A 27,162-nucleotide genomic window follows, 5' to 3' on the forward strand; every position below is an offset into this window, starting at 1 on the left:
TCGCTAAGGTGATTTTAAATAAAGATATATATTTACTATAACAAAGATCATATCATATTGGGACCGTTTTTATAATTTAAATATTCTAAAATCTAGAGCTTATTATTTAATTAAATTTATTATTTTGAAATTAAATACTTAAAGACATTTTATTTTAGTTAATTTTTAAAGCTGCACAAACCTAAGCCAAATATTTTAAAATTCCATTAAAGTGCCCACTTTATTAGGTAAAACGAGTAGACGGTTCATTATATCCCCAACCTACTGAGTATCGTGGATATATCGACTTCAAGGCGCTACTTAACGCTTGCTGGCCCATTCAAGAAATCAAATTAGTGGAACAATCTATCCACCCCCTTTTTTCCCACACCCATGTCCCCCTCCCCCACCCGCTGAGATCCTATCTGCTCACCTTTTCGCCAGTGAATTTATTGTTGCCAATTAATTTGTTAAAATTAGTGGAGCAGGCCTTGTCGTTGCCCGTGCATTGTGGTAGTTTCAATTGCCAGCTCCACGGGGGAGGGGGAGGGAGTAGGGGGCTAGAGTTCTTCTTCGTGGAGCTCTGTCTTCAACTGCTTATCGATAAGCGAAAGTGGGCATGGCCCCCAGACGTCGTCGCCTGTGAAATGTATGCCACGTACACGTATTTATCCATTGCTTAGCTCGCCGACGCCATTTATTGCCTCACTGCGAATGGGGCTGTCCCGGGGGTGGGGCTAATGGGGGGCCAATAGGGGTGCAGGGGGCGGCAGGGGCTGCGGACTGAGCCCGCTTCCGCTGCCTTGAATGAATGCTAAATTAATTTCAAATGAATACAAATGGCTTTTCGCTTTTAAGACCAGACGAAGGCAGCGCTGAGAATCGCAGAGCGCAGCAATAAACTCCCCCATCACACAGCCAAAAAATCAAGGGGTCCCTTCTCTAAAGAGCCCTCGAATTTTAAAGTTTATTTCCCCTGCTCAGTCACGAGATTTTTATTCAAAGCAATTTTAAAAATAAATGAATGCCTGATTTTCAATTAGCCCGGAAGGAGATGACGAATTTTAATGCCGAATTGAATGTATCAGAAATAGTAGGTACATTTATTATGGCAATCTGAGTGCAAATAAAATATAAGCAAGATCGAATCGGAGTATATTAATAAAGAGACTTTGGTAAATAAATCAAATTCTGATTTTCATCATTTCAGAAGAAGATTAACACACTTTAGAAGTGAAATAAAATATGTGAAATATGAACATCCTTCAAAGGACGGATGAATGAATTTTATTGCATAAATATTTTAAGTTCTGATTTTCAATTAGTTAAAACATAAAAAATAGTTATGTGCAAGACTGAATAAACCAAATATGGTTAATTTATTATTCCAATTAATTTTTAGTCTTTTATATCTATAAATTCAAGGCAAAATTGTTTCATGCTTAAAGCTAAGATAATATATAATTGCAAATGCAATTACAGCAAACTGCTAAAGAGATTTTCATGTCCTTCCAAACTTAAAGCTATTTCAAAAACCTTGAAACTTTTCCGACTTAATGATGATCTCACCATTTTCTCTCCGTGCCCAACTGAGTCGTTTTGTCTGTCCCTGTCCGTTTTACATTTCTTGTTTCGTTGAAATAACTCTACGTCTGGGCTTTTCCCTGGTCGTGTGGGTGCTCCTACTCCTTGATGTCCACCCTCCTCTGCTTGCCCCGATGTGGGAGATTCCGATTCGTCTACCGGGCGAAGCGTTCCGGGGCCTCGATGTCGAGTTTATCAGATGCACTGCTGGAAATTTACAACGCCACAGTCCGGCCCAGACAACGTGGCCGTTAATTCAATTCAGCGTAAGCCTCTTCGGTCCCTTGGAGTCCCCGGAACCCCTTGGAATCCCTCGAACTCCACACCCCTGTTTTCGGGGGCTATTATCCAATAACTGGAGAACGCGGCTAATCGCGTGAATAGTTTTGGGCGGCGTAATTGATGTTTACGGCACAAGCCCCCCGGTAACCAATTGCAAGCCCTGGCGTAAAATTTCCATTTCGTTGACTAGTTTTGGGGGGCGGCAATGTACACCTGCTGGGTGCTTTCAACGATGCCTTGATTTAATGCATTTCATTGAGCAGCAACCGCCACGCCCACCTAACAAGTGTTCCCCCCTCTATTTGGCCTCCGTCCTTAACTACACCCATTCATTTAACCCCCCGGCCAGCTAACTGGCCTCTCAAATACTTCCAGGCCGGCCACTTTGCATTCATTATTCAATTTGAGCCGCATTTAGATGCCAGCCTGATTAAGATCCCCATTGTGTCGGGCTGGATGAAGGACTCGCAGGACTCGCAGCGAGGTGTCCAAGTAGCAGTCGATCGGGTAAGCCATAGATAGAATAGGTCAGAGCGATGGAAGCGATGCCTCTGCCCGAGCGCATAAATAAACGATGAGATTCCCTTTGAGACGCCACCACAAACTGTCATCGCAACTGGCGGCTGATGGAGATGGAGATGGGTATCGTTGCAAGGAGACGGAATCCGACAGCGAATTGGACTCCGAATCCGTATTGATTGACTCGCTCTGGTTGAGAGCAGCACCAGCGATTTGGTTTCGGATTTTGGGATGTTTATTGGGATGCAAGAGGGGGAATCCTATTGATTAATGCAGTTAATGGCAAATCAAATGCAGCTGAGCGTCCATTAACCAAAGCCACCTTCCGAAGCTTTAAAAAGGTCGTTAAAGAATAAAAACGCTGAGAGCTCCGATTTCTCGGTTGATTTGGTCTTTAGAACTCAGCCATTCCGTTTGCAGCCATTCTTCTTCCTCTTATTTAATTCCAGCAAAAGAGACTCAATGAATTTTCTATTCAAACTTCAAGCTGATTTATTTCCAGCTATTTTATTTCACTATTTAAGTCGATGCAGCAAAATCGAGAAATAAAGCAAAAATGATTTGGTAGTGCGGAACAAATAAATTAATTTAAAAGCTTTTCCACAAATATTGAGGTATGTCGGAAGTTATATTTATAAATTTAAACCAGAAAGAATAAATCAACTCACAGAATAGTGGACAAAAATGTCGTGCTTTATTGTATTCAAAGTTGGAATTTTAAACTAACATAATAAACTTTTCCTAAATCACGTATACGACTGGTTGGGCAGCCACTTCAGAGGGTTTTAATTGAAGAACTTTATTTTTAAGCGATTTATTCATTCATTTAAGGAAATATCGTTTGAATTTCACTTGCAGCTATTTAGTTATCGTGGCAAAATATTGATAAATCCCCTACATTTCAATGGCGATTTCCACACGATCCGAGAGTTGAGTTCGCTCCCCGAAGTGCTTTCACCCCGGAATTTCTCCTCTGGCCGGCGATAGCATTTCATTTGCCCCCGGAGGATGAGTTTCCCGGATCCCCTTTTCTACACCTCCCCCGCTTCCACATATTTATGTGTCACATGGTCAGTTAAACTTGTGCATTGCCTCTTCCGCTTTGTGTGTGTGTGGATCTATTGATTTATGGCCGACACACAGACAGAAACACAGCACACACCCACCAGCTAGCAACTGATGAAGGAGCGAGATAGACTGAGAGGAAAAACAAAGAAAACTGCATGCGATAGACTACAACAATATTTATTTATACTCGACACAATAATTAATTACTTTTCTTCATCCGTTTGTGCAAATAACCAAACTAACTAGGCGAGCAGTGCGTTTCGCAGCTGTAAGACGACTAAGTGACTGCAACGGGTGATAATTGCTTGATAAATTATTCAATTTTCCTTGGGTCTTAGATTAGTACGATTCCCCAAACAGACTTCAGAATCTGACGATGGTTAATGGACTTGGCATTGGCATAAAATAATATTAAATACGCTTGGCTTTTCCAGAGCTTTAGTCAATTTAATGTAAAATCAATATGGCCTTAAGGGTGAAAACTAATTATTAATTTATTTTGCTAGCCATAGCTTTCCTTTTATAGTTAATTCTTTAGACAAAAATAAAAATGGTTTATTATAGAAAGGGAAAATAAATATTTTTTCTTCATAGGCTTTAAGAGCCTAACTCTGAACACTGTATATTAATAATATTGGTGTCTAAAAGTAAGCCCATTAAAATGTAGTTCATATCTCAAGCCTACCTATCTTCTCTACTTAAACGATTAGATTTTTGCTGAAAATCCCTGATGGAGAAAATTCAATGTGTTGATTCTTTAAACTCCAGTCGACAACACATGATTTGCTGCGTAGCACTGTGATTTATAGTTTTCGCACGCACTGTATATGCAAATATAGTGGCCACTGCGGGTGCACTCGATAATCCCCTGCTTAGCCCCTCGCCGCCCTTTTTCCGCCTCTCGAACTCAACACCCCGGAGGGCATTTACATAGATGGTTGAGCTGGGAGCTTTTGGCGGACAGTGGAACTGGGAGTGGGAGTGGAAAAGACCGGACAACATTCAGCATTCAGCCGAGCATAAGCATCTGATATGCATCAAATCTAACTCAATTGCTGGACCGAAGAATAACCAGGAAATACTTGCGACTTGGAGCTAAGGGAAAACTTTGGTTTCTTTGTATGAGGAATCCTTTCTCCTTTTTCCTGAGTTGCTACTCCTCCTCCCTTGAACCGGGCTCCTAATGTCCGTTGTCGGCTGGCTGATGTCCATCTCGAGTCGACATTTTCCTTTCATTTTCACAAGTGGCTCAGCTTGGCTTTTTATATTGGCATCCTGATTCAGCTGCTGGGGTTCTGGGTTCTAGATTCTGGGCTCTGGAATCCGAGTGAAAGGTGGTGGAATGCGGGATCCTGGCCCAAACTCCGCTTTGGCTTTCTATGCAAACAAAAACTCGTCGTTCGTGTATTTACATAAGCCTAGACATACATATATGTATATATGCAGGGGGTGGGCAGGGGGAGGCACAAACACACACGAGCAAATACATAGATGGCCATATAAAAATATGCACATGGCTGTCTCTGCTCAGTCAGTTGTTTTCATGCCCTTGCCGAGTGTATTTAAATTTTTTTCTGACGTTTGCAAAGAAGTGAACCGTTCAATAAAGTTGGGTAAATTTTTACACGGCAGAGAGGGCAAACAATTTTCTTTGAATATGCATCATAAATTTCTATCAAAGGATATTTAAAATATTGACTGAAGATATTTAATAAACTGCTGGAAACTCAGATGTTGAGATACCACAATTGCATTATCTAGGGTCACATAAAACCCGCGCAGATAAAATAAAGTGGCTTGTTTTTAAAGACAAATGTTCTTCGCATGTCGTCTTGCATTTTCTCCAAATTCTATTTTCAAAGCTCTTTCGAAAGGGTATTTAGGGATTCGCCGCTCGAATCCTTTTCACACATCCATCTGCCGTTGTTGTTGCTGTTGTTGTTGTTGCTGTCGCTTCTGCGGCTGCTGCCTGTGTCTCTTGAAGATATTTGGCTAAAGGCTTTTAGGACAGCTCAGGACTCGTTCGGCTGTTAGTTGCCGCTTCCAGCGAACATAAAAATGCCCTTAAAAGCAACAGAGACAAACGAAGGACCCGAGGACCTGAGGACTGGAGGCCGAAACTAGGGGAATAAAACGAAAACAGGCAAATATAAAACTTATACCGAAAAGGGATTGACGGATATAAATGGTGATATGACCTAAGGTCATTTGTATAAAATTAAGTTGAACATCATAAAAAAAACACAACAAATGACAAAACTTGCCCGCAGCCGAAAAGGAGGCGTGGCCCTAAAGGGGCCATAACGCCCCCGAGTTATTTCGGGGCTTAATCAAAAACTTCAATTCGATTTACAATAAGCCGGTCCGAGTGGCGGAACCAAAAAAATGGGCAGGAAGAGGAAAACTAAATTGTGATTCTTACATTTGGCGGGGCGGCGAAAGTTTTCATTTTTTCCGCCTTTCCGTTCGCTTTTCCTTCCCATTTCCCTGCCATCTTTAATAAACATTTTTATGCCGTATGCTAATAAAGATTCTGCCTCTCGACTCGGTGTCTCTTCGCTTCTCCCTTTTTTTTTCCTTTTGCTTTTTGGGCCCAGAGCTATTTGCCGAGCTTCCGAGCTCGGAACCATTCCACTTTTAATATCCAGCCACGTATGTCATGGCAAGGAACCATTAAACACAAAACACAACGGAAAAAGTTAAGTCGGTGGGGAAAAATGGGGAAATGTGGAAAAGTGAGGGCGAAAAGGAGGGAAAAGCAAAGCAGCGAAAAAAAATTATGCCCCAGACGCCGCTGAATTTTAAATGAGCCTTTATGGGCTTCATTTCAGCGTGTAAATTATCTCATTTGTCAGCAATTGCGCTGTGTGCGTGTGCCCCTGTCCCTGTCCCTGTGTGAGTGTGTGTGTGTGTAGTATGGTCCTAGGACATAGGCTATATAGTTCCGCCAGCCCCTCTAGTCAGCCATTTGTAAAATGATTCAATGACGTCTCCTGGCATTTAATGAGATAAGCACTCGCTTGCCCCGATAAGATTGCGTGGCCTGGCATGCCGGCGAAAGACAAAACGGGTCCCATATCGTATTTAAATATAGATGTCGTTCATCATACGAGGGGGTTGATTCATTAATTCCGGAGCCTCCGCTTAAATTACAGCCCAGCGCGAGGGATTAACGTGGGCGTTTTCTTTTTCACAGCCAAGTTTCACAATTACCAAACGCTTTACATGTACAATGCGAACAAAAAAGTTCCCTTATAAACCACTTAGGTGTGACAGACAGCCCGAATAAAGACGGTCTCAACATCTTGCCTGTAAACCAAAAGTACCTTGTAAACTGACAAGTGCAGACGGCTTTTTTGCAGCTTACAAGCTACTTTTGACTTAAATCGCTCAATGTGCTTCTGCTCATTTGGATTTTTGTTGTTTTTTTCGGAGTTGTATTTATTTTGATGTGGTGTTTCCCATATGAAAGCGAAATTCTCTTTATTAAATACATCTAAATTCCCTAATTCTACATAATCATATTACGAATATAGTGGATTCCAAAGCGGTTACTTCCTTAAGTTAGGGATTGTATCACATTTACAAAGAAAACCACAACATAATACCCCCCTTGGTCATGATAATCCTGTTATGATAATTGAAACAATCAAATGCAAATGAATTCTTCTTTGACTTTTGACCGAGAGTGCCGAATGGAGGGATCTGATTACCGGGCTATCTAAAAGTCAAAACTTTCGGTTGGCAGTTGCAAGTGGACGACAGCCGACCCGCTGATTGCATGTCGCCTTGGGAAAGCTGAAAATCGTGTTTCCGTTTTCGCTCGGCCAAAAGCGACTTTAATGGCAGCTCAAGTGGCGAGCGAGTGGAACTTTTTTGTTGGTTTTAGTTTTTGTTTTTTTTTTTTTTTTTCTCCTCTTGGAGGGGGAAAATATGAGAGCTGAGCTGGGGGAAAGAAAAGAGGTTTTCAAAAGGACGAGGACTGCCTTTCTGCATTGATGATGCTGCAGGTTTTCCTCGTATTTGCAATCGATGATGTGTGTTCCCGAATTTTATGGGACAGCCTTCGCGCACACACTTCCACACATATATTATCCACATACCGTATAGTAAATTTGTATCCGCTCGAACAAAGCCAGAGTAGCAGAAAGAGAAAGGGGGCCTGAGTTACGGACATGTCGGGCCGGAGACCCAGACCCACCTTTTGACAAGGGCATAATTAAAGCATAACAGCAACAAAAACCAGAGTGGGCGGGGTGGCATAGGATCCGGATCCAGATCCCCGCCTCCCCCTTCACGTCCGCGGCGAAAACCCACGAACTACGGGGTGAAAACAGGTTGTTACTTCCTTGCAAACAAGGTTCCGTTACCGTTATGTATACGGCCACATCTACATCTGCATATATATGCATGTCGGTGAGTGTACGTAGCACGTCTGTGTGCTCGGGCACAGTTTCGGAAAAAATAATAGCGCTGCAAACGAACATTTTATTATCTCACCAGCGGTGCGCACACTTAAGGGTTTTTGGGCTGGGTAATATAAACATAAATAATTAATTATGTTTCCTTATGAGCGATAATATTCCATGGCCTACACTGCATAGAAGCAGGGTAACTTCATTTCAAGGTCTATAACTTGTTTAGCCTGGTGACAGCATTTATTATTTAACTTTTAGTTAATGAAAAAAAATAAAAATTTATTCTTTATAACTCAAACTTGAATAAAATTCCTAGACATATGAACCAATAAAGAAAACTACATACTATAACTAAACTTTCAGTTAAAGAATCGCTGATATGAGTATCTCTTGGCCTGATAGCCACTTCAACTGTTTTCGACTTACACAGACTTTGAATTAGGAAAGTTTCCGCCGAGGAAGTTCGACTGTATTTAAGAGCAAATACTCGATTGCTATTCGGTTGACCGCACCTGTGGTCGCAGATGTACAAACGCGAGTATGTATGTGTGTGTTGCTGTGAGCTTGGCGTATAAAAGAAAGCACGTTATTGCCAATTTAACTTACATTGTGCATGTGTCTTTAAACAAAGATTTATGTACCCACTTGCATGCGAGACTCGAGGAGAGCTGCAGACCCGCGATTCTTGTGTAGCATACATTTGTGGGCTGGGTTCCTGCTTCTGTTTCTGTTTCTTCGTAGTGGTGAGGTCAGGTGTGCGGCCAATAACTCGCTATAGATGGGTACGTGTGGGGTGCCCGTGCCCACTTAAATCAGCATAATGATATGCACTTATTGTTGTGGCAAATTTGCTGCGGAAGTGCTGCGAAAACCGCACAGGATGGGGCCAAAAAGCGGAGCACCTAGGACCGGAGGTTCCTAATCCAAGATCCTGGGGTCCTGGGGGTGAGCTCACCTTGCCCCCAACCGCATGTCGATGTCGATTTCTTCATTTGCCTAATACGAGTCGACGCCATCATTAATCTAAAATATGGCTCACACACACGCACCCACTCCCACGCAGAAACACACACACACTCACGCATGGCGTGCATGTAATTATGCTGGAAACAGTGACGTGGAAAGGGGATGGGGGTGCAGGAATGCTGGGGGTGGATGGATGGGGTTTTCCCACCACAGAGACACACATTTGCGTAAGCCTTGTTAATCGTGACAAAAGCTTATTGCGGGTTATTTGGACTACTTGTTTCGCATCCGGCGTTGGCACAACGAAAATCAACATTGCCACATGTAAATACATATGTGCGTATACATATACGCTTTCTGTGCATATGTCTGCGCACAGAGAAACAAAAACCGAGTATTTCGTACCCAAAGCGGTTACACGCAGTCAGGATTTGATTTCATGTTCGCATGATTAAGGATTTTATGTCAGGCCCGGCAGAATGTTTCAAATATAAGGGGCTTATGCTTATGAATTTGTAAAGTGGTTTGAAGCATAATGCTCATTACGCAAATTTGGTTTTATGTCAGGATTTGTTCGGCAGAACGGAAATTTTTGATAACCTGATAATATTGTTTGGACATCCTACTTCCGGTTCTTATAATAATTTCCTTATAATTTCCAGTATTACTAAAATCATTTATACTTTTTCTAAAACTTCAAGATAATTTTCATTTTTTTTTTAAAACTATAATACTTTGATATTTTTAAATTTTTTTAACCCATCCTTACATTAATGGCACTCCTTTTTTAAAATAATATCTTCTTCGACTTACATGGACTTCTTTTTAAATTTTTATATTTTCCAACCTGTTCCCATTGTTTTTCTCGCAGTGCAGAGTTATGTGTGCGTATTGGCCCCTCGGTTGGGCCTGTCATCCAAGGGGGAAGATGCCAAGGAAAAGGGAAAGGAGCTCGCGTCACTTGCACACATAATAAACATTTTAAACATTATTCTCGTGTTAAGCAGCTTCTTGGATTGGTGCTGCCGTTGTTGCCATGGAGTTGCTGCTGTTTCTGCTGCTTTCTGCTGCTGTTCGTTTTCGGTGAAATTTACGGGCTTCAACGAATAATGGTGCATGTGGGAAATGAACGTTTTGTGTTCGCTTTTGCCTGTCATCACAGCCACGCAGCAGAATCCGCTCGCACAAACACTCGCACATTCCGAAACATTCGCCACTTTATCAGCATTTTACTTTAGCCGTTATTACCAGAGATCCACTCACAGTACATTAGCACACCCACCCGAACGCCATCCAGCACCCCACCCCACCCACACCCACCGAAATTCTAACAAGCACACACCACTACATTCGAGTCCTAACGCATGTATGTAAGCCTCTACGAGGTTGCGACTCTCCAAGGAAATTAAAAAACAACTAAAACAAATTAACAATATAATGACAAAAGTCTTATGTGAACTGTGGTCGCGGAGTCGCCGGGGGGATGGAGGGATTGGGATGGAGGAAGCGGATGAAGTAGGCCTAAGAGGAAGCGAAGTAATGGAAAAGCACGGCGAGAAATATTATTCATAATCCTGTTTTTATAAAATTATATAATGAAAAAAAAACAAAAAGTATTTCCAAAGGCAAAATCGAGATCTTTTTAAAATGTAACTTTTTATATTTATATTTTTAGGAACTCTAAACAATAATATTTCTTCTTTCAACTTAAACATGTAGTGTCGAATTGAATCTTGTATATTTGTACTTCTGTAAATGCCAACTAATTGATTTAAACACCTTGTCTGAGTGTCAAATTCCCGAGACCAGGTCATAAATAAGTTATGACATTTCCGTGGGAATATTTTCGCTGTGTAGGCAAAACTCAAGACGCAGGATTAGGTCTCGCAGCTAAATGGCAAATCAAGCATTTGCACAAAATTGAATTACCTACCCAGGCATCCGAGTTTGCAGGCCCATTACCAGTAGTCAAACCGCCACCCCATCTCCATCCCCATCCCCCAGGAATCCAAAACCACCACCCACTGGGTGGCCCGCCCACGTTAAGTATACGCCATGGATTCGGGGCAATTGGCACTTTTGCAATGGCAACCGGGAATGGCAACAGCAATGCTTTTAATGATGATCGATTTGGGTAAACAATGAAATTTCCGCATTCAAATTTTATTGCCGGCAATCAGCGAAGCTTCCTGCTCGCAAACGCAACGCACACCACATACACACACACACACAGGCGTCTGTCCATATGCCGGATGGGATATTTATAAACGAGATGCGCTTTAATATTAATCTATGGCGCAACGCCTGTTTGCTGTTTGTCGGCTAAATTCGCAGTGAAATTGAATGATGCATGTCGTCGTTGAAATTAGCATATAACATGTACATTATCGCATTGTTCAGGCAACAACAGGCTGAGCAAACAATGTGAGTGTTTGTGGTTAATGAAATATAACGGTCGGGATGAATTTAAATTTAAATGGTGGGACCAGGCTGGCCGTTTAATACCAGATGGGCAAAGGCGTTATCGGGTATTTCCGGCATATGGTCTGACTAAGAAAGGTAAACAAACAGCAGAGTTGCCAGATCGGCCAGTGGCCACCCTACTTCGTATTTACAAACAAAATTACCTGTTTTACCTGTGTTCTTGCCAATCAATTAGGCCTTAAATGGCAGTGCAATAAATAAGTGTGCAATAACAATAATACTCGATCGATAAACGGAGTTGGCCAAGTGCCGAGAAGAACGGCGAACAGCTGGCAAACACGGAGACACATTCCAATGCACTTTCTCCCAAAGAAAACCCGTCGAGCGGCTTATTTGACATCCATTTCGATATCAATACAGAGAAATAGAGAGAAATAGCGAGAAATAGAGGCCACCTGCTCCGTAGCGACAAGAACAACAAGAGCAACAAAAGTTGATTGCCATCGTCTAGGCCATTTTATTGGGCATTATAGCCCCGCAACTCAGTCACATACCGCCCGTTCTCGAGTTCGCCACGAATTCTCCAAGCGTCTGCAGAGCACTCCCCAGAATTCGTGATTTGCATATATAGAAACGGAGATATATGCAGAGATTCCGACTGGGCGTAGCATGTTCAACGAACTGAGTCAGCCGCCTTGAAATTCAGCGCTAAAAGTGAGTATTACCAGTTGTAGACGACTCCGAATTTCTAATATCATCATTATCATCATCGTCGTTTAGCACAAACTGGATAGGATGTCTTCGATTGTGGAGAAAGTGCGTCGCGTTTTGGACGCCAAAGATCTGGGCGACATCACCACGGAGCTGTGCGACTTCTCGCTCAAGGAACAGAATGCCACCGCCGAGGCCCAAGGAGTTCAGCCCTCGTCCGCCTCCGATTTTGTGCCCATTCTCGGCCAGACAGTCACCTACATTGTGGCCTGTGTGCTGATCAACGAGCACGACGAGCTGCTCATGATCGAGGAGGCCAAACAGAGCTGTGCAGGTAAGGAAGAGTACTTAAAACCACACCTCTAGAACCCGCTAACGTTGCACTCTATTGACCAGGCAAGTGGTACTTACCCGCCGGCCGCATGGAGCGCGGCGAGTCCATCACGGAGGCAGCCGCCCGGGAAGTTTTCGAGGAGACCGGTCTGAATGCCGAGCTAACCACTTTGCTGGCCGTGGAGGCGGCCGGTGGCTCTTGGTTCCGCTTCGTGCTCACCGGACGCATCACGGGAGGGCGATTGAAGACCCCAGCGGACGCGGATGCCGAGTCCATTCAGGCCAGATGGGTGCGCAATCCCAAGGAAGTGCCTCTGCGGGCCAACGATATACTCAACATCATCGAGATTGGTCGAGCCTACCATCAGGGGCAGAAAATCGCCATCAGCCCGTCGCCCTTTCACGGCAACATTCTGCCCACACGCTTCACCCACAAACGCAACTATCTGCGTGTTTTGGCAGTGGCTAGGAAGCGGGCCCACAACTCCCTGAACATCCTCGTGAGCGAGAAGAATGCCCACCACTTCCCCACCGTCGAACTGCATCCGAATCGCAGCTTGCACTCTACGCTGCGCAAGTTTATGATTGAGATTTTTGGCGCGGAGCTGCCACAGCATAGACCACATGGCTTACTCAGTGTCGAGCACTTGCCTACGGAGCAGGAGAACTCCGATGGTATTTGCCTGAATCTGCTGGTGGCTTTCCGACCGCCACTCGAGGAAATCTCCCTGATCGGCAAGTGCATTTGGCAGGAACTGGGAGCACCACTCGATGAGATGCTAGGACGTATTGTTAGCAGCAAGAACGCCTCCATTCCGCTGAATGTGGTGCGCTGAATGCCTTATAGTCTAAAACTAGAGTAATCTGTCCTAATCTATGGTGCAAGCAATCTATCCGTTATTAGTTGCAATTAAAGATAACCAGATGTCCGACTGTTATGCGATCATTTTTCCATTCTCCGGTGCTAAGTAATGGATTGCGTAGGTTAGTCTTGAGCTAACATACGCTAATCTGTCATTAATGTCTAGAAGATATCCCTACCCGTTTCCGTTTCTTGGTGAAAGATCTTATCTAAGGTTTACTTGTTTGACTTAGCCTAATATATCTTTAGCAAATTACAAAGAAAACTTACTATTATATAGTACCAATTAAAATAATCGCTTTTTAACATGAACATGATTTGTTTTTAGTCTATTAACTGACTGGATTTATGGCGAATTTAAAATGATAGATTAGATAGCTTGAGAAAATGTTAAACCCTTTTCGGAGAAAAATTGTCTAAAGAAGAAAAACCATTGTTTTTTAAACAGATATTTCAGATTTAATTCAATATTTAAAACAAGCTGTATAATTTCTATCGCTATATACCCACAGCGGGTATACATATGTATAAAATGCTTTCTTGGAATATGTCACGGAACTAGAAACTATTGCAACAGCCGACTAGGTCAATGGATACAGAGAAAGAAATGCACGATTGGGCTTTGGGTAGGGGGAAAAACTAAGTAACTAAGTCGCCAGGCCGCCAGCTGCGGTTACACCCACACCTTGTTGAACAGATCCATGAAGGAGTCGTAGATCATGAAGGTGATGGCCACGTCCAAGCACACGCGTCCCAATCGGGGCACAGTGCCCTTGTAGAAGGCGGCGGGTCCCTCGTTCTTCATGATCATCAGCGCGCAGTGGGCTGTGTTCTTGTACTTGGCGGCCTCCAGGCCCTGCATCCTCGTCTTGACCACGTCCAGCGGCGTGTTACCGAACACAGATGCTGCTCCGGCGACGGCTCCGAACGCTCCCACCACCAACTTGGGCACATGCTTGTTGGGATCGTCGCCCTTGTACAGATCCTTCAGGGACTCCAGTACGAAGAACCGGATCGCCTGGTTGGATCCTTGCTTCAGAATGGTTGCCGTGAGGCCCTTGTAAACGCCTGAGAAGCCCTCCGCCTTGACGATCTGACCCACGCCGTGAGCGAAACCCTTGAACTTGGGATTGGCGCTACGCTGGTCGTTGATGAACTTCACCTTGATGGTCTCCATGGGAGTAACCGCCAGGATGGCCTCGCAGACGCCAGCGCCCAAGCCGCACAGCAACTTTCCAGAGGTGCTCAGTTGTCCTCGGGAGTCCACGGATTTCGATTTCAGGAACTCAAAGGCGCCGAACCTGAGTAGAGAATACATTAATATAATAACATAGGATTTCATAGATCTAAAGCAGCGGTCGGCACCCAATACAATCCCATTTTGTTTTATTTTATTTTATAGCGCAGAGCGCTGTTGTACAGTGTACGTGAGCGGCAGAGGATGGGCAGAACCATTTCCTATGCTCACTTAATACGAAGCTGCCGACCGCTGATCTAAAGTAATCTAGTAATCTTAAAGCTAATCCTTGGATTTTGAGTTTTATATACACACTTAACAAAAAAAATTGCTATAGCATTTTCCAAATGAACTTACCTCGCCGCTGACTTGGGAATGCTGCCGTAGAGGAGCACACTGAGTCCGCGGTAGAGACCGAAGAATCCCCGCTGCTGCACCGTCTTCTTGACGCAGTCGAAGATTCCGTTGTACTTCTTGCCCGCTCCCTTCTCGTCCAGCTGCAGCTGTGTCTTCACGTACTCGGTGGGATAGGTGATGCAGATCTCGATGCCTCCGGTAATGCCACCGGCGACAATGCCCTTGAGGCCCACCTGTCCGCCGGCTGGGGCAGCAGCGCCGTTCTCCGTCATCCAAGGACGCCGGCGGTACGGACTGACCAGGGCGGAGATGCAAGAGCGATCCATGCTGACTGGGCTGGTGGGAAGTTAGCTGGGGAGGGAAGTAGATTTATTGAACTGGGGGAAAGTAGTTCTCGGTATTCACTGGATTCCAGCTGATTTCTGTTCGATCTAAAGTTATTTATATACCATTGTTGTTGACGGATCCACAAAAATAGACTCGTTTTGTGTGGGTGCAGTGTTTTTCTAATTATGCACGAAGATTTACACACAAAAAAATATTTAGTGTCGGTCTGTTCTTCTCTAATACTAATAAAATTCAATAAATTAATTAGAAACTCTTCTTCAAACAAATGTTTATTATTGAGAATCACAATATCCAGAAAAAGGATTACTGTTCTTAAAGGAATTATAGAAGATACATTCTATAGTCCATAGTCCCCCATAGCTTTTGTTTTGATGTTTTCCACTTATATAAGTTCCATTTATAGATTTCAAAACATCATTTGTTTATTGGAAATTTTCAAATCTAATGTCCCTATAATATAGAGATAAATTCCCGAAGAAAACTTGAAGTCTTAATTGAAATTGCAATCGTGAATCGCGCCCCTTTACCAATATTGACCTTAATTTTCGTATCAAATGTTTGTTCAAGTGCAATTCTGCCTTAGTTATGCAATTGTCTAAGTAGAATGCGATACACATTAAAAGGCAGATGTTTTTCCATTCTATAAATTCCAATTTAATGGTAATAATCAGTGGTATTATCATTTGTAGTTTCCATTAGTGTAATCAATGGCTCTCTCTACCTTCTACGCATATTCATTTATCGCCCGAAATTTCACCTTGAGGACAAGGTTCAAAACAAACTGGGACTGAAGAATCGGCAAACTAACACAAACACTAACCGATTGTTAGAAAATCTCTATAGCGATTACTTAAGATCTGGTGATATAGTCAAGTCTGGCGTTTTGAGTGGGAGCGGTACTATATCAGCAGGCTCGTTGGGTTCGCTCTTTGCACTTGACAAATTATATTGTTTCAGAGCGATTACATAACATTCGCATGACCATAAATTATAATCACAAATTTAAGTTCATAATTATTCACAATATGCCGTTGTTTAAGCCACTTTCGGTATCGTATCGGAAATCTGGATAAACATAAACAATGCCTACTGATAAGTCGGCACTGGAAAGTGCCTAACGACATCCACTCACACACAAGTGGTTGATTAAACCCACTCCCACACACACACAGGCACACAGAAACCCCACCGTTTCTTGCAAACGTTGCACTTAGTTCCTGCTCATGGAGCATGCTAAATTGTCTATTGGATTTCTGTTCTCTTACTACTCACATTAGAATGCAAAAAACCGAAATAATTAAATTTTTGGAATGCCCAGCAGCAGAAAGAGAAGGCGACAGAGAGCACGGCGGTCGTGGGCAGCGGTTGAATCTCAACTGATCGGCGGTACGAAAAAAATTCCATTTTCCAATCGACGAGCGAAAGCGAATACAGTGCTCCCTCTAAATTAAATACAGTAGTGCCTCTAAGGAATGAACTCCGGATTAGGCGGAGCATCCGCTGGACCAAACGAAACATTTTTAAAAACTGATAACTTTGTAATATTTTTAAGGTTCGAACTTTTCTTGATACAGGGAAAAACTTCGCTACAGTGAGCTCTCAGTTTTGTATTAGTTCACTTTTACAAGGGAGCACTGTAGTTCCAATGGTCGGCGTTTTGTAAACAACGGCTCTCCAGGGAGCGGGATCCACTCTCCCCTCGCTCAATAATTCACACAGAAAAAAATTTCAAATTTTCTAAGACTCTATATTGAAATATATTTCAAAATGTATCTAGTAAAAAAAATATAGGATTCACTTATACATTTTTGAAACAATTTTCAAATTTGGAGTAATCCATTGTTGATCTTTGAAAATGCGTTTAGGTTCCAATAACTCTTTTTGTTCTGTGCAGAGAGTGGGGAAGAGCGAGCCCCAAAGTAACGGCTATGGCGTGATACGGCTTTTTTTGCTGACACCGCAGTGGAGATCTCTCTTCAATCGGAAACCCGTTTGGCCAGACAACAACAAACTGGACAGAGCTTTTCGACCGGAAAAGCTCCAACGAAGAACAATAACAAGAATGTTTGACTGGGGGGACTATTTTTGTACGCCACAAAGTAGACCAACATTTTTTCCTCACCGATTACACAATGGGTTCACAAACACACACAACGCGCGTAGTTTACGCACACCCACGCGACGGCTATATCCAGGTTATCAGACCATTTTAGTGCCTCAATCATCAACTCGATAAAGGTTTCGTTTTTAATTTATAACGCCCAATTGACCAAACTCTTAAATGTTTACTATTTACCGACTGACGCAATTGGGAGTCATGTGAATACACGTATTTCCAACGCTGCCGGCAAACGGTGAGTGTTAACCAAAAACCCGGCGGAAAGTGTGGCCGTGCTGCTAACTCTCCGGTGATAAGAACTGCGCCTGCGCCAGTCCCCCGAATCCCACAGATGCCACCCACACTTGTGGGACGCACTCAACAGACCCACTCACAGTACAAAAGCCTCAGCAGTACAGTATTTCATTCTCAATTAGCCGCAGAGGCGGAATTCGCGAATGAGTCGCAGCGGAAACGCGTGGGAGGAACCTCCTAAAAGTACGGTTTAAACATCCACTCAAACTTATATGTACCTCTCCATATTCACAGTAGAACTTGTATTAATAATACCAAAGGTAAAGAACGAATTAGCTATGAGAAAATGCTACTTTTTCTGCACTAAAACGCTACATATGTTAGATACATTTATACAAATATCTATGTCGTCAACCAATTGTCAAATTCAAATCATACCGATCTCTCTAGCTAGATAGAACACGATTTCACTTAAATTTGATATTATCTATGTGCTATGTAATAAGATGATAAAAACACTTGACTTTTATACTCACAAATGGGCAATTAGGGAAACAAGTCAAAAAAAATATAAATTAACATAATTTTGACTGATGCGGCTAAGCACAGTTTTCGTGATCCAGAATAACAAACTCAAAATGCCGAGTAAAACAAAGCCGAGAATTTAAAAAGCACTTCAGTGTAATAGTTTATTCAAATGCATTTGGAATTTGGTCCCCCAAGAGAGTGAGGGGCACCTCACCTACACCGACTGCGGGTGTACGGGTGCGATTATAAATTAACATTGGGCTGAGCGTGCACTTCCTTTTGGTTTAGTTTAGTTCACTGTTAGTCAATAACAATAGTGGCTATCTGAGTTAGTTGCAATGGTTAAAGTTATAGATCAGTCGTGGACAGATGCCGGGCTCTTAGACGGCCTTGTAGGTGCGCACGCACTTGATGCTGCCGATGGTGAGGGTCTGCGGGGGAGGGAGTGGATTAGTTAGGATATCGGATATAGATGATATAGACAATAGAGTGTTCTTACGGTGATCAGCTCGCCGTCGTTGAACTCGCGGACAATGGTGGTGGGCTTGTCGCCCTTCTGCTCCTGCGTCAGCTTGTTGCCATCCAGGGTGATGATGCTCTTCACGTTGCGTCCATCGAGGGTCTCCTCGTCGAACTCAACGCCCAGCTTGAAGCTGATGGCCGACGTCTTGAAGGTGGAGGTGGTGGTCAGGGTGTAGGTATCGCCCTCCAAGGTCACCTCCACGGTGGGGCTCAGGCTGTTGCCCATCTTGCGGGTCACCAGACCGACGCCTGCAAGCAGAATAGAAGTAAAGTTCAGAAATCAGTAAATCTTGTGGGATGGGAAAGTGAAGAAATCAAAGATCGGAATGAAAGATGAATTATGGGCAGACTGCACATAATTGAATTAGCCCAACAAAGTTGGGGACCCCAAAGCGGTCACAATGCAAATCATATCATATTTAATTAAAAATAATAAAGCCGAGTCATGAAGTTCCCTGCAGACTCGGTCGGAACGTCAAAAGTCGTGCTCAAGGTTAACGAACAATGCGGGCGTCGTCTCCTCCGCTGTCTCCGGGCTTATCAATTGGCAAGCCCCTCTATATATAGATCGAGCGAGAGCGCCTTATCTCAGCGCTGCATCCCATCCCATATATATAAATGTGAACATGTCATTTAGAGAGCATATAGATGTGGTCAAAACTGAAGTAATTCATATCATTATTCATAGGGCATTGAGACTTATTTCTGTTCTATAAAATTATACGTGCTTAATTGGAAAAGTTCAGCCCCTCCAATTTTCATAAACCGTAAAATGTTCAAGTGCTGATAGTTACAAAGGAATAGGTAATAACATCATCGAAAGATAAGCAGGTAATTCTATCATTAAAAGATTGCTAATCATTCAACCGTGTTTAAATAATTACTAGCATTTGATACTTGATTTTTATAATTATTGGAATAAAGTATAACCCATTCTTATTAAAACTCTTTGTTTCTTTCATATCATTAATTTACTCTTTCATTTTTTTAAAGTTTTTTTATGCATTCTGTGAAATTCTTATCTTTATCAGACTTTCATTTTATGGAACAATCTGGCAACAAAATACAAAGTGAATCATGAGATGTACTTGAAACAAAGGAACAGCATTTTGAAAAAAACATGTAGGGCTCACGATTGCTTTCTGACCTGTATTTTATCGAATCTAGAACATTGTTCAGACATCAAACCATCAAGGGGGTCCAATCAATTATGTTCAATTATGTATGGACCAGAAACCCCACCGCAAGCCCGTACTTTTGTCAAGACCCATCGAGTCAAGTGTCAACTGCCGTCGCGCGATAAGTTTCCAAGTTCCCACTCATGGGAACCCAGCAACTGTACCAGAGATCGATTTATATGCATCGTATATGACAGGAGAACCTTGAATAGATTAGACTGGCCTGCAATTACGAACTGTGGTCTATGATAGGGCCGGCCTGCCCAAAGTGCAAAATCCGTAATCGCGCCTAATTATCGTGCCCATTGGCACATATAGGCATATAGTTTATCGCATTTATATACGACAGCTGATAACTGCTGCGAGGCCCCAGCGACAGGTTGAATTGGATTTGTTTGGGTTTGAAAATTGAGAAGTACGTGGCTCTGGGGCCCAAGTCTAGCATTAAAATCGAAACCGCAAAGAATAAGCGAAAAGTTCTGGTGAACTGGGGTCTGGTAAATAAATCCGGACCTCAAAGCGACGCGCCATCTCCAGTTTCCAAATGAGTCCCACCCCCAGACGCGTCCTTCTAGAGGCGTCTAGACAGGAACAGAAACAAATTGTAGATACAATTCCGATCTCAACAGTAATAAAGTATCTACCATTTTAATGATCTTCACTTTTGTTTAGTGTAGTCTAGTCGAACAGCTTGGCCAAAGATCGCAGCTATAAAGCTTGTAGTCTAGTACAAAGTTCAGTGGGAAACTTTCCCCAAAATCTAGTACACAAATATACGGCACCTGTCGCAAAAGCTAATGTCATCATGATGATGATGATGATGGTCTGGTCCCATGGAAAATAGACAGAAGTGACTCAAAAAGGGGAGCAAAGTTCAGACCCCACACTTAATTAGTCTTTGGGTTTATGACTCCCGCAGATAAGCTTTAACGGATTTTATACCTTTTGCACTCTGATTCGCAACTGTAAAGTTGGAAAGGAGGTGAGGAGAAACACGTTTTTTTTGCAGCTTGTGCATCTCTTCTTTCTGCTATTGATTTTCATCTCACACGCATAAGGAGATTTAAACAGGGGCGTATTTAGAGCGAAATTTAAAGGGGTCTCTTTAAAGTGCATTGAAAATGCTTGAACAATGGAATTCATTCATAATTTTCCGTGGATATTACGTTATTTGCGAGAACTTGGAAAGGGGGAATTACTTCCCCCTAACCCGCCCCTAAAGTTTTTGCACACCAGTGCGAAAAATGCCGGCCGGTCGATTTCGGGTGGCGTGTTTTCGGCTTCTTTTCTCTCCCTCCTCTCTCCTGAGCACTTTTTTTCGCTTCCTATTATATTTTTGCTGCATTGCAGATTGGAGTGTTTTGGCTATGGACACTTACCCAGCTCCTTCATGTACTCATCGAAGTTCTCGGACTTGTCCAGCTTGTACTTCTTGCCAACGAAAGCCATTTTTGGGGATTTAGTTTAGTTTTATCTGCACAAGACGTTCACTTTTGAATTTTTTCGGAGCGAATAAAAAGCTTCGCACCGCGCCGGCTCTTTTATACTCTTGCGTTGCGTTGGGGCATTGCCAGATGCGACAACTCGCTCTCTCTCTCTCTCAGCTCAGTGTTGCACGGCTTTTGAATTTTTTGTTTGTTTGTTTGTTTTTGGATGCTTGTCTCGGGAGAATAAGCGGAAACATTTAATGATGTGGCATCGGCTGAGCATCGGATTACCAGATGCAAAACCAAGTACAGCCGCCAAGGCATCGAAATGTCGGCGCCAAACATAAAGCGCTCTTACATAAAACAGCTTTTTTAGGCGCTCTCCAAAAAATATTAACGGTTCTATGTATGCACGGATCGTAGAGCTCTATAGGTAAAGACACCGCACATTGGCCCCCACAGAATTGGCCCGCCGTATAATGGGTCCGACGTGAAACACGTGAAAATATCATTCCGATTCTGGGGTCGGACCAGCCCCTCTTTGCACCTTGGCGTGATCAATTGGCTGCAGCCTTAATTGATTCAAAGATACCGGCTTAATAACGCCACATTGTCATGGTGACAATTGCAATAGTCTCCTGAATACAGTCAAAACTTTGAATTCGGCGCGAACTTTAAACTTCTCTAAAAATAGAGATTAATCACTTTCGAGTTGAGAAGTCCACGTTAAAATTATTTTTTGAAATATATGTATTGATTCTTTAAATGCATAATCACAATCCGTTGAATCTTAAAATACTAAAAATAATTTAACCCATCAAAAAATATTTTTATTTTTAAAAACTATTTTTTTATAAATACAGGTTTTTGTTGCTGTGTCTCGTCTGTGTACCCACGCAATTTATAACGAATTTGTAGGATCTTTTCTGTGGGTCAGTGGCACCATTAATAGCCTCACCAGAATTTCTAAGTGATCATGTGCAATGAGTACCTATAAATAACTTTCGTCACAATTTGTTCATATTATTCATATGAATATCTTTTGATAAGTCGGCTGTGAATTGTAATCTAATCGAGAACTTCCTTTGCCGGCAATCCAATGCAATATTGAGATTGCCCACGATCTCCAGCCTGCCCATCCCGTGGGAGGCCCCACCTACATACATACATGCATGCCGATTTTGTTTGTTGCTACGCGTTATCTTATTAATTCAATTAGCAACCCGGTATCCCGAACCCCGTCGTCAATCACCCCATATTAATACATCATAAGAGATTACTCGAGATTTATGGGAGTGTAATAAAATTGATATACGAATGTAGAATTAAAGATAAAACAACTCAAGTTATGTTCTTTTGTCACAGTCTTTTTACTTATATTTTATGTTTATTAATTTTCTAAATTTAACCAATAATTTGTATCTAATTTAAGGAATTATTATAGCAGAATTCAAAAAGTAACGATATTTTTTCAAACTGTAATTTTATTTTTTAAAGCATACTTTTAGTCGCCTTGTTACTTTGTTAGGCCTGAAAGTATGCAATATAATAGATCAAGTCGGCACACAAGCCGCGAGCCATAAATATTATATACCCAGTAGCTGGGGAGGAATACAGATCAGTGTTCCCAGATCAGGGGTTTTCCCCCTAGATTTAGGGGTTTTTTGACGTGCTAGGGGGAATTTTAGGGGGGAAGAATTTTTAGGGGGAAAGTTTAGGGGTTTTTTTTGAAAATTGTATTATCCAAATGTTTTGAAAAAAACACTAGAATATTTGATTTTCTAAAAAATTGCCGCGCATATAAATTACCTAAATATGGCAAAAATATCAAAAAAATACTGCGCACGACTTTACTATCGAGTGTAAGTGTTACCAGCTGATGGCGGATTCTGGGAAACCGCCTTTAAGTTTTCTAACTGTGATTACCGAAAAATTTCGTTGCTGGTTAATAATTGAATTTAAGTTTAACATGCCTCCAGTGCTTCCAAAAACCAATTTCTCAAATGAAGTTCTCGAGGTGATCTCTTCAAATTCGATCTCGTTTTGTAGTATACAAATAAATACATGTATTTCAAAATATATACATGTATTTCAAAATATAATAATAAATATATGTTAAACAACAAATTACTATACAGAGATTTTTCCAATCTGAACATTTCTACAACGCCATATTGATTTATTTCTTATTTTATTGTATATTTTCGAAATTAAGTAAATTTTTGAATTTAGGGGGAAAACTGGATTTTTTAGGGGGAAATATCGACTGTTTGAGATTTTTTAGGGGGAAAGCAAAATTTTCATCTGGCAACACTGATACAGATCTTGGTCTGACATTCCATCGCCATGGTCAATAAACCCCACAGCTCTGTCGGCCCCGGACTGGTACGAAATTTGACTCCTTAAATAGGCTTCGTCAAATATCAATACGCAGTTTCTGTCTGGTTCGTCCAGGCTGCTTGCTAAATTTTTAAGCTCATCAAAATGAGCTTCAAAACCTGGAGTTAAATCATTGTACTGTAATTCATTTTTAATTATATTTTCTGAAAGAACCTCTTCCAACTCCCTTTTTTTATAATTTAATTGGGATATTTTAAAAGCCAGATTTTCCTGAAATTGCTTACATTTCGCTAGCATTTCATCAATTTTGTCTTTGTCTTGCTCACATGAATGGTTTTTGGAGAATACTCTTTTAAGAGATCCATTCTCCAGAGCTAGACGTCTTGACCTGTTCCTCCAAAACTCAACGGTTTTTTTTAAATTGGAGTTTTCTTTCTTTAAACGTTTATTTTGATTTATTAAAGTATTTAATTTATTTTCGTCATAGTGCAATTTTTCAGCTTCGTGACCAATTTGTTTGTCATAGTGCAATTTTTCAGCTTCGTGACCAACATTTTCGTCATATTGCACTGTTTCAGCTTCATGACCAACATTTTGCCCAATTTCAGCTTCATGACTTGGCACTGTTTCAGCACTTAGTTCTGGAGCTATTTCCACCTCATCTTGTATGCCTCAGTAATATTCTCTATTCTAGCTATTCTAGGCTGACCACCAAATGATAAAATATGAATTGGCTCAAAGCCTAGCTCTTCCGTAGGAATGCTATGTTTTCTTAGCTTATTGCCTTGAATGCACTCAGGCTTAAAGTGCCTTTTGCAGACAAAGGTCCTAGCAGGTACTCTAGTTAATCGTAAATTGGCAAGCCAAATATCTTTAAATTTTTGTGAAATCCGGAAGGCCAGTTCATGGCCTTCGCAGTTTTTCACTACACAAATGCTGAAAAAAAGATAACAAATTAGTATCATATTTATATGAAAAACTATATAAAGAATCGAAAAGAGCTTCGGCAGGCCGACGTTTTAATACCCCTGCAGATTTCACAAACGAAAATGTGACAAGAATAGCATAATTTTAACTTACATATTTTACCCTACCGTTCTTATGGAAGCTATATTAATTAGATTCTGCTTTTCAAACTTAATCTGCTTAATCCGCAAACGGTATTGAAACAGCCAGACAGACGGACAAACAGAAAACATAATATCCGATGTTTATAGATAATATATATATTTGATATATATTGGGTCCAAGAAGAAATAAAATAAGCGACAAGAATATATTTACCACCATCTACATGAATAAAAAAACGAATAGTAATAAACTTTATGACAAACAGAAAAGTAAGCTATCAGTGCATTCGGATTCCGCACTCTCCTAATAGAAACATCAACTCTATAAATCAAAAACGAAAATACCTAACGGGTAAAATTTTTAAAAACCCCTACTCACCTAGTATACTTAGTATACATATACCGCAGCAGAATATATCGAGTAATCAATCCATCAACAAAAAATTATTGCACAATCTTAAATCTAGTTCCATCAAAGACTCTAACATATCATATATTACATTAACCGCTTGCTACAAACACCTGCCGACTGCAGCACCTTTTTTCATGCCGCACATCGTTTTTCAATAACAAAAACTCCATTCAAACTTTAGACAATCACACAGTGAAATTATCCTACGATCCTAGAAATCCAAAATCATACACAATATATAAGTATACAAAATAAGACCCAGAACTTTAGGGCTGGCCATAATTTCAAGAGCTGGCCATAGCAGAAACCCTTTTATAAATATTAAATAAATTAATAAACAAATATTCTGTTGGAATAAATGATTAGGTATATTTTATAAATACATTGCTCAGAATTGTACATTAAAATATTAAACCCCACGTCCAACAGGGACGGTGCAGGCTGCAAGTTCATATTTATACAACGATTTTTTACAAGAAGACTAGGCTACTACTAGTTATAAATTCTTGACAATCCATATTGATCTTTAAGGGCTGGTATTCAACCTAACAAAAAGTCGTACAAAACAAAAAACTCAATGAAATATCATTTCTTGACGTTTTTGTCATTTAAATACCAGCCCTTTTTAAGAAAAATGACCAACATATCCGAAATATGTCCAGTAACGTCAGCCCCTGGTAGTGACTGGAGGATCTTGGCGTATCCGGATCCTTGGCTTGGTTGTAGTGATCCCTGAATCCAGTCATTTTGCGCCGGGCATGGTCTCCTCTTCGGGCTCCACGATCCTGAGAATACAGGTGCACTCCGGTGCACTTCACTCGGACCTCGGACCGTCCAAAATCGATCGCCAACGTTACGGTCTGCTTTCCGGCTTTCCGGCTCCCCTGCCAAGTGGGCAGCACCTTTTTTCACTGATGTGATCTGTAGGGGGAAGGGGAGGGGAATGGTCATTAGGAATTAGGACGGGCATCTGGGTCATATGGGTGGCACCGGTGGGAAACACAGGAAAACAGGAAACAGGGCTCCACGCGGATAGATCTCGGGTCTTCAGTTTATTCTGTAGAAAACAAATGGACTTTTTAAGTTTCTTTTCGATGCTGTACACTGTACACATATACATATGCATATGTAAGCGTCACCTCAACCATAATTAGATTACTTTTGCTATTTTCTTTTGTTATGATTTGTGAAATATGAAAGTTATTGGTTATAATGATGTTTTTTAGTCCCGATTAGTTATGTATATTTAGTTATATTCACTTTTGTCACCTTTTAGACTGCACTTTTTGCACTTTGTTTAATACAACACGAATACGAAAATACAACAATTTGGGCAAAAGATGTTGTTATATATGGTGTTATAATGGTTATAATAGTTAAAATACAATGTTAATATTAATAATTAATAATATTACTTACTTTTGATAATTCGCTTGCATCTTTCACTTGCAAAAAAACTTTTCCAAGTGTTGAAAAACGATTGTGTTGGCACGTGATAAAATATCGATGATTATGCGATTGAACTACAATATAACTTAAATTTAAGATTAATATCTGGATAACTGGCTTAATGCGTTCATTAATTTACTAATATAAGTACACATAAGTTATAAACTGATGTGTAAATTGTTTAAGAAAGGCTCACCGGAAAAACATACACTATAAATCGTACCGTTCCCAGCACTGGATAAATACACGTGCTTTCCCCCATCCCTCTTTCTCTTTCATTTAAATAAAAAGCCATATAGCCATATCCCATATTTTATTAACTTTTATTAATCATTATTCAATCTCTCCTCAATTAGTTGTTGCAGCTGTGCTTTGATGGCCTCCAGTTGGGGCCTTGATTGCCCCTAGAAGCCCAGCCACCTTCATCGGCTCATAAATGGCTAGTTTTATGAAATGTTGGAGGACATTGTCCCCAAACACCACTTCAGCGGCCGCCAGGACTCGCTGCATCTCATTGCGCTGCTCCATTATGTAGGTCAGCTCACGTCGAAGGATACCGCGGTCCACGGTTGGGTCCTGCCCCACCTTCTCCACCACCACGGCGGCGATCGCCCGCCTCAATTCGCGGGCATTTCGGTTTAGCTGGGGGGGTGGTGGCGCCACGGGAGTTGGAGCCGGTGCGGGGGGCGGGGCTTGGTCCGGAATTTGGCGCGAATACGGCTGATAGTAACTTCCATGGGAGCGCCCACGGCCACGCCCACGCCACCATCGGTTGCTCATTGCGGATCTGTAGAA

General features: G+C 41.6%; 3 protein-coding genes across 5 annotated transcripts; 1 reads left to right on the forward strand and 2 right to left on the reverse strand.

The window, feature by feature from the left end:
* The first annotated feature begins 11,374 nt into the window (after window positions 1-11,374).
* On the forward strand, window positions 11,375-13,458 carry LOC108065157 (8-oxo-dGDP phosphatase NUDT18). Its single transcript, XM_017153075.3, has 3 exons — window positions 11,375-11,954; window positions 12,021-12,285; window positions 12,348-13,458. Exons 2-3 carry the CDS (start codon window positions 12,036-12,038, stop codon window positions 13,118-13,120), a joined length of 1,023 nt encoding a protein of 340 aa, XP_017008564.2. The 5' UTR covers window positions 11,375-11,954; window positions 12,021-12,035; the 3' UTR covers window positions 13,121-13,458.
* A 121-nt stretch (window positions 13,459-13,579) lies between these two features.
* On the reverse strand, window positions 13,580-16,460 carry sea (mitochondrial citrate transporter scheggia). Of its 3 annotated transcripts, none has more exons than XM_017153076.3 (3): window positions 16,361-16,460; window positions 14,741-15,076; window positions 13,580-14,447 (listed from the first exon to the last, which is right to left on the reverse strand). In XM_017153076.3, the coding sequence occupies exons 2-3, from the start codon at window positions 15,064-15,066 to the stop codon at window positions 13,820-13,822; spliced, it is 954 nt and encodes a 317-aa protein (XP_017008565.1). In that variant the 5' UTR covers window positions 15,067-15,076; window positions 16,361-16,460; the 3' UTR covers window positions 13,580-13,819. The 3 variants fall into 3 exon arrangements, with proteins under 3 accessions (XP_017008565.1, XP_070072403.1, XP_017008566.1); XM_070216302.1 differs by having other exon boundaries at window positions 14,741-15,091; XM_017153077.3 differs by having other exon boundaries at window positions 14,741-15,071; window positions 16,361-16,454.
* Window positions 16,461-18,104: 1,644 nt separating this feature from the next.
* On the reverse strand, window positions 18,105-21,207 carry fabp (fatty acid binding protein). The gene is made up of 3 exons (XM_017153078.3): window positions 21,049-21,207; window positions 18,469-18,740; window positions 18,105-18,400 (listed from the first exon to the last, which is right to left on the reverse strand). The coding sequence occupies exons 1-3, from the start codon at window positions 21,116-21,118 to the stop codon at window positions 18,350-18,352; spliced, it is 393 nt and encodes a 130-aa protein (XP_017008567.1). The 5' UTR covers window positions 21,119-21,207; the 3' UTR covers window positions 18,105-18,349.
* Between the last annotated feature and the right edge of the window lie 5,955 nt (window positions 21,208-27,162).

This window comes from Drosophila takahashii, chromosome 3R (assembly GCF_030179915.1).
Source record: "Drosophila takahashii strain IR98-3 E-12201 chromosome 3R, DtakHiC1v2, whole genome shotgun sequence".
In the NCBI taxonomy this organism is placed as follows: Eukaryota; Metazoa; Arthropoda; class Insecta; order Diptera; family Drosophilidae; genus Drosophila; species Drosophila takahashii.

Coding starts and splice junctions, on each gene's coding strand:
- LOC108065157 (XM_017153075.3), top strand. CDS start 12,036: ATGTCTTCGATTGTGGAGAAAGTGCGTCGCGTTTTGGACGCCAAAGAT. Junction 12,286..12,347: donor GGCCAAACAGAGCTGTGCAG/GTAAGGAAGAGT, acceptor TCTATTGACCAG/GCAAGTGGTACTTACCCGCC.
- sea (XM_017153076.3), bottom strand. CDS start 15,066: ATGGATCGCTCTTGCATCTCCGCCCTGGTCAGTCCGTACCGCCGGCGT. Junction 14,448..14,740: donor ATTCCCAAGTCAGCGGCGAG/GTAAGTTCATTT, acceptor TTCTCTACTCAG/GTTCGGCGCCTTTGAGTTCC.
- fabp (XM_017153078.3), bottom strand. CDS start 21,118: ATGGCTTTCGTTGGCAAGAAGTACAAGCTGGACAAGTCCGAGAACTTC. Junction 18,741..21,048: donor TGAGTACATGAAGGAGCTGG/GTAAGTGTCCAT, acceptor TTCTGCTTGCAG/GCGTCGGTCTGGTGACCCGC. Junction 18,401..18,468: donor ACGACGGCGAGCTGATCACC/GTAAGAACACTC, acceptor CCTCCCCCGCAG/ACCCTCACCATCGGCAGCAT.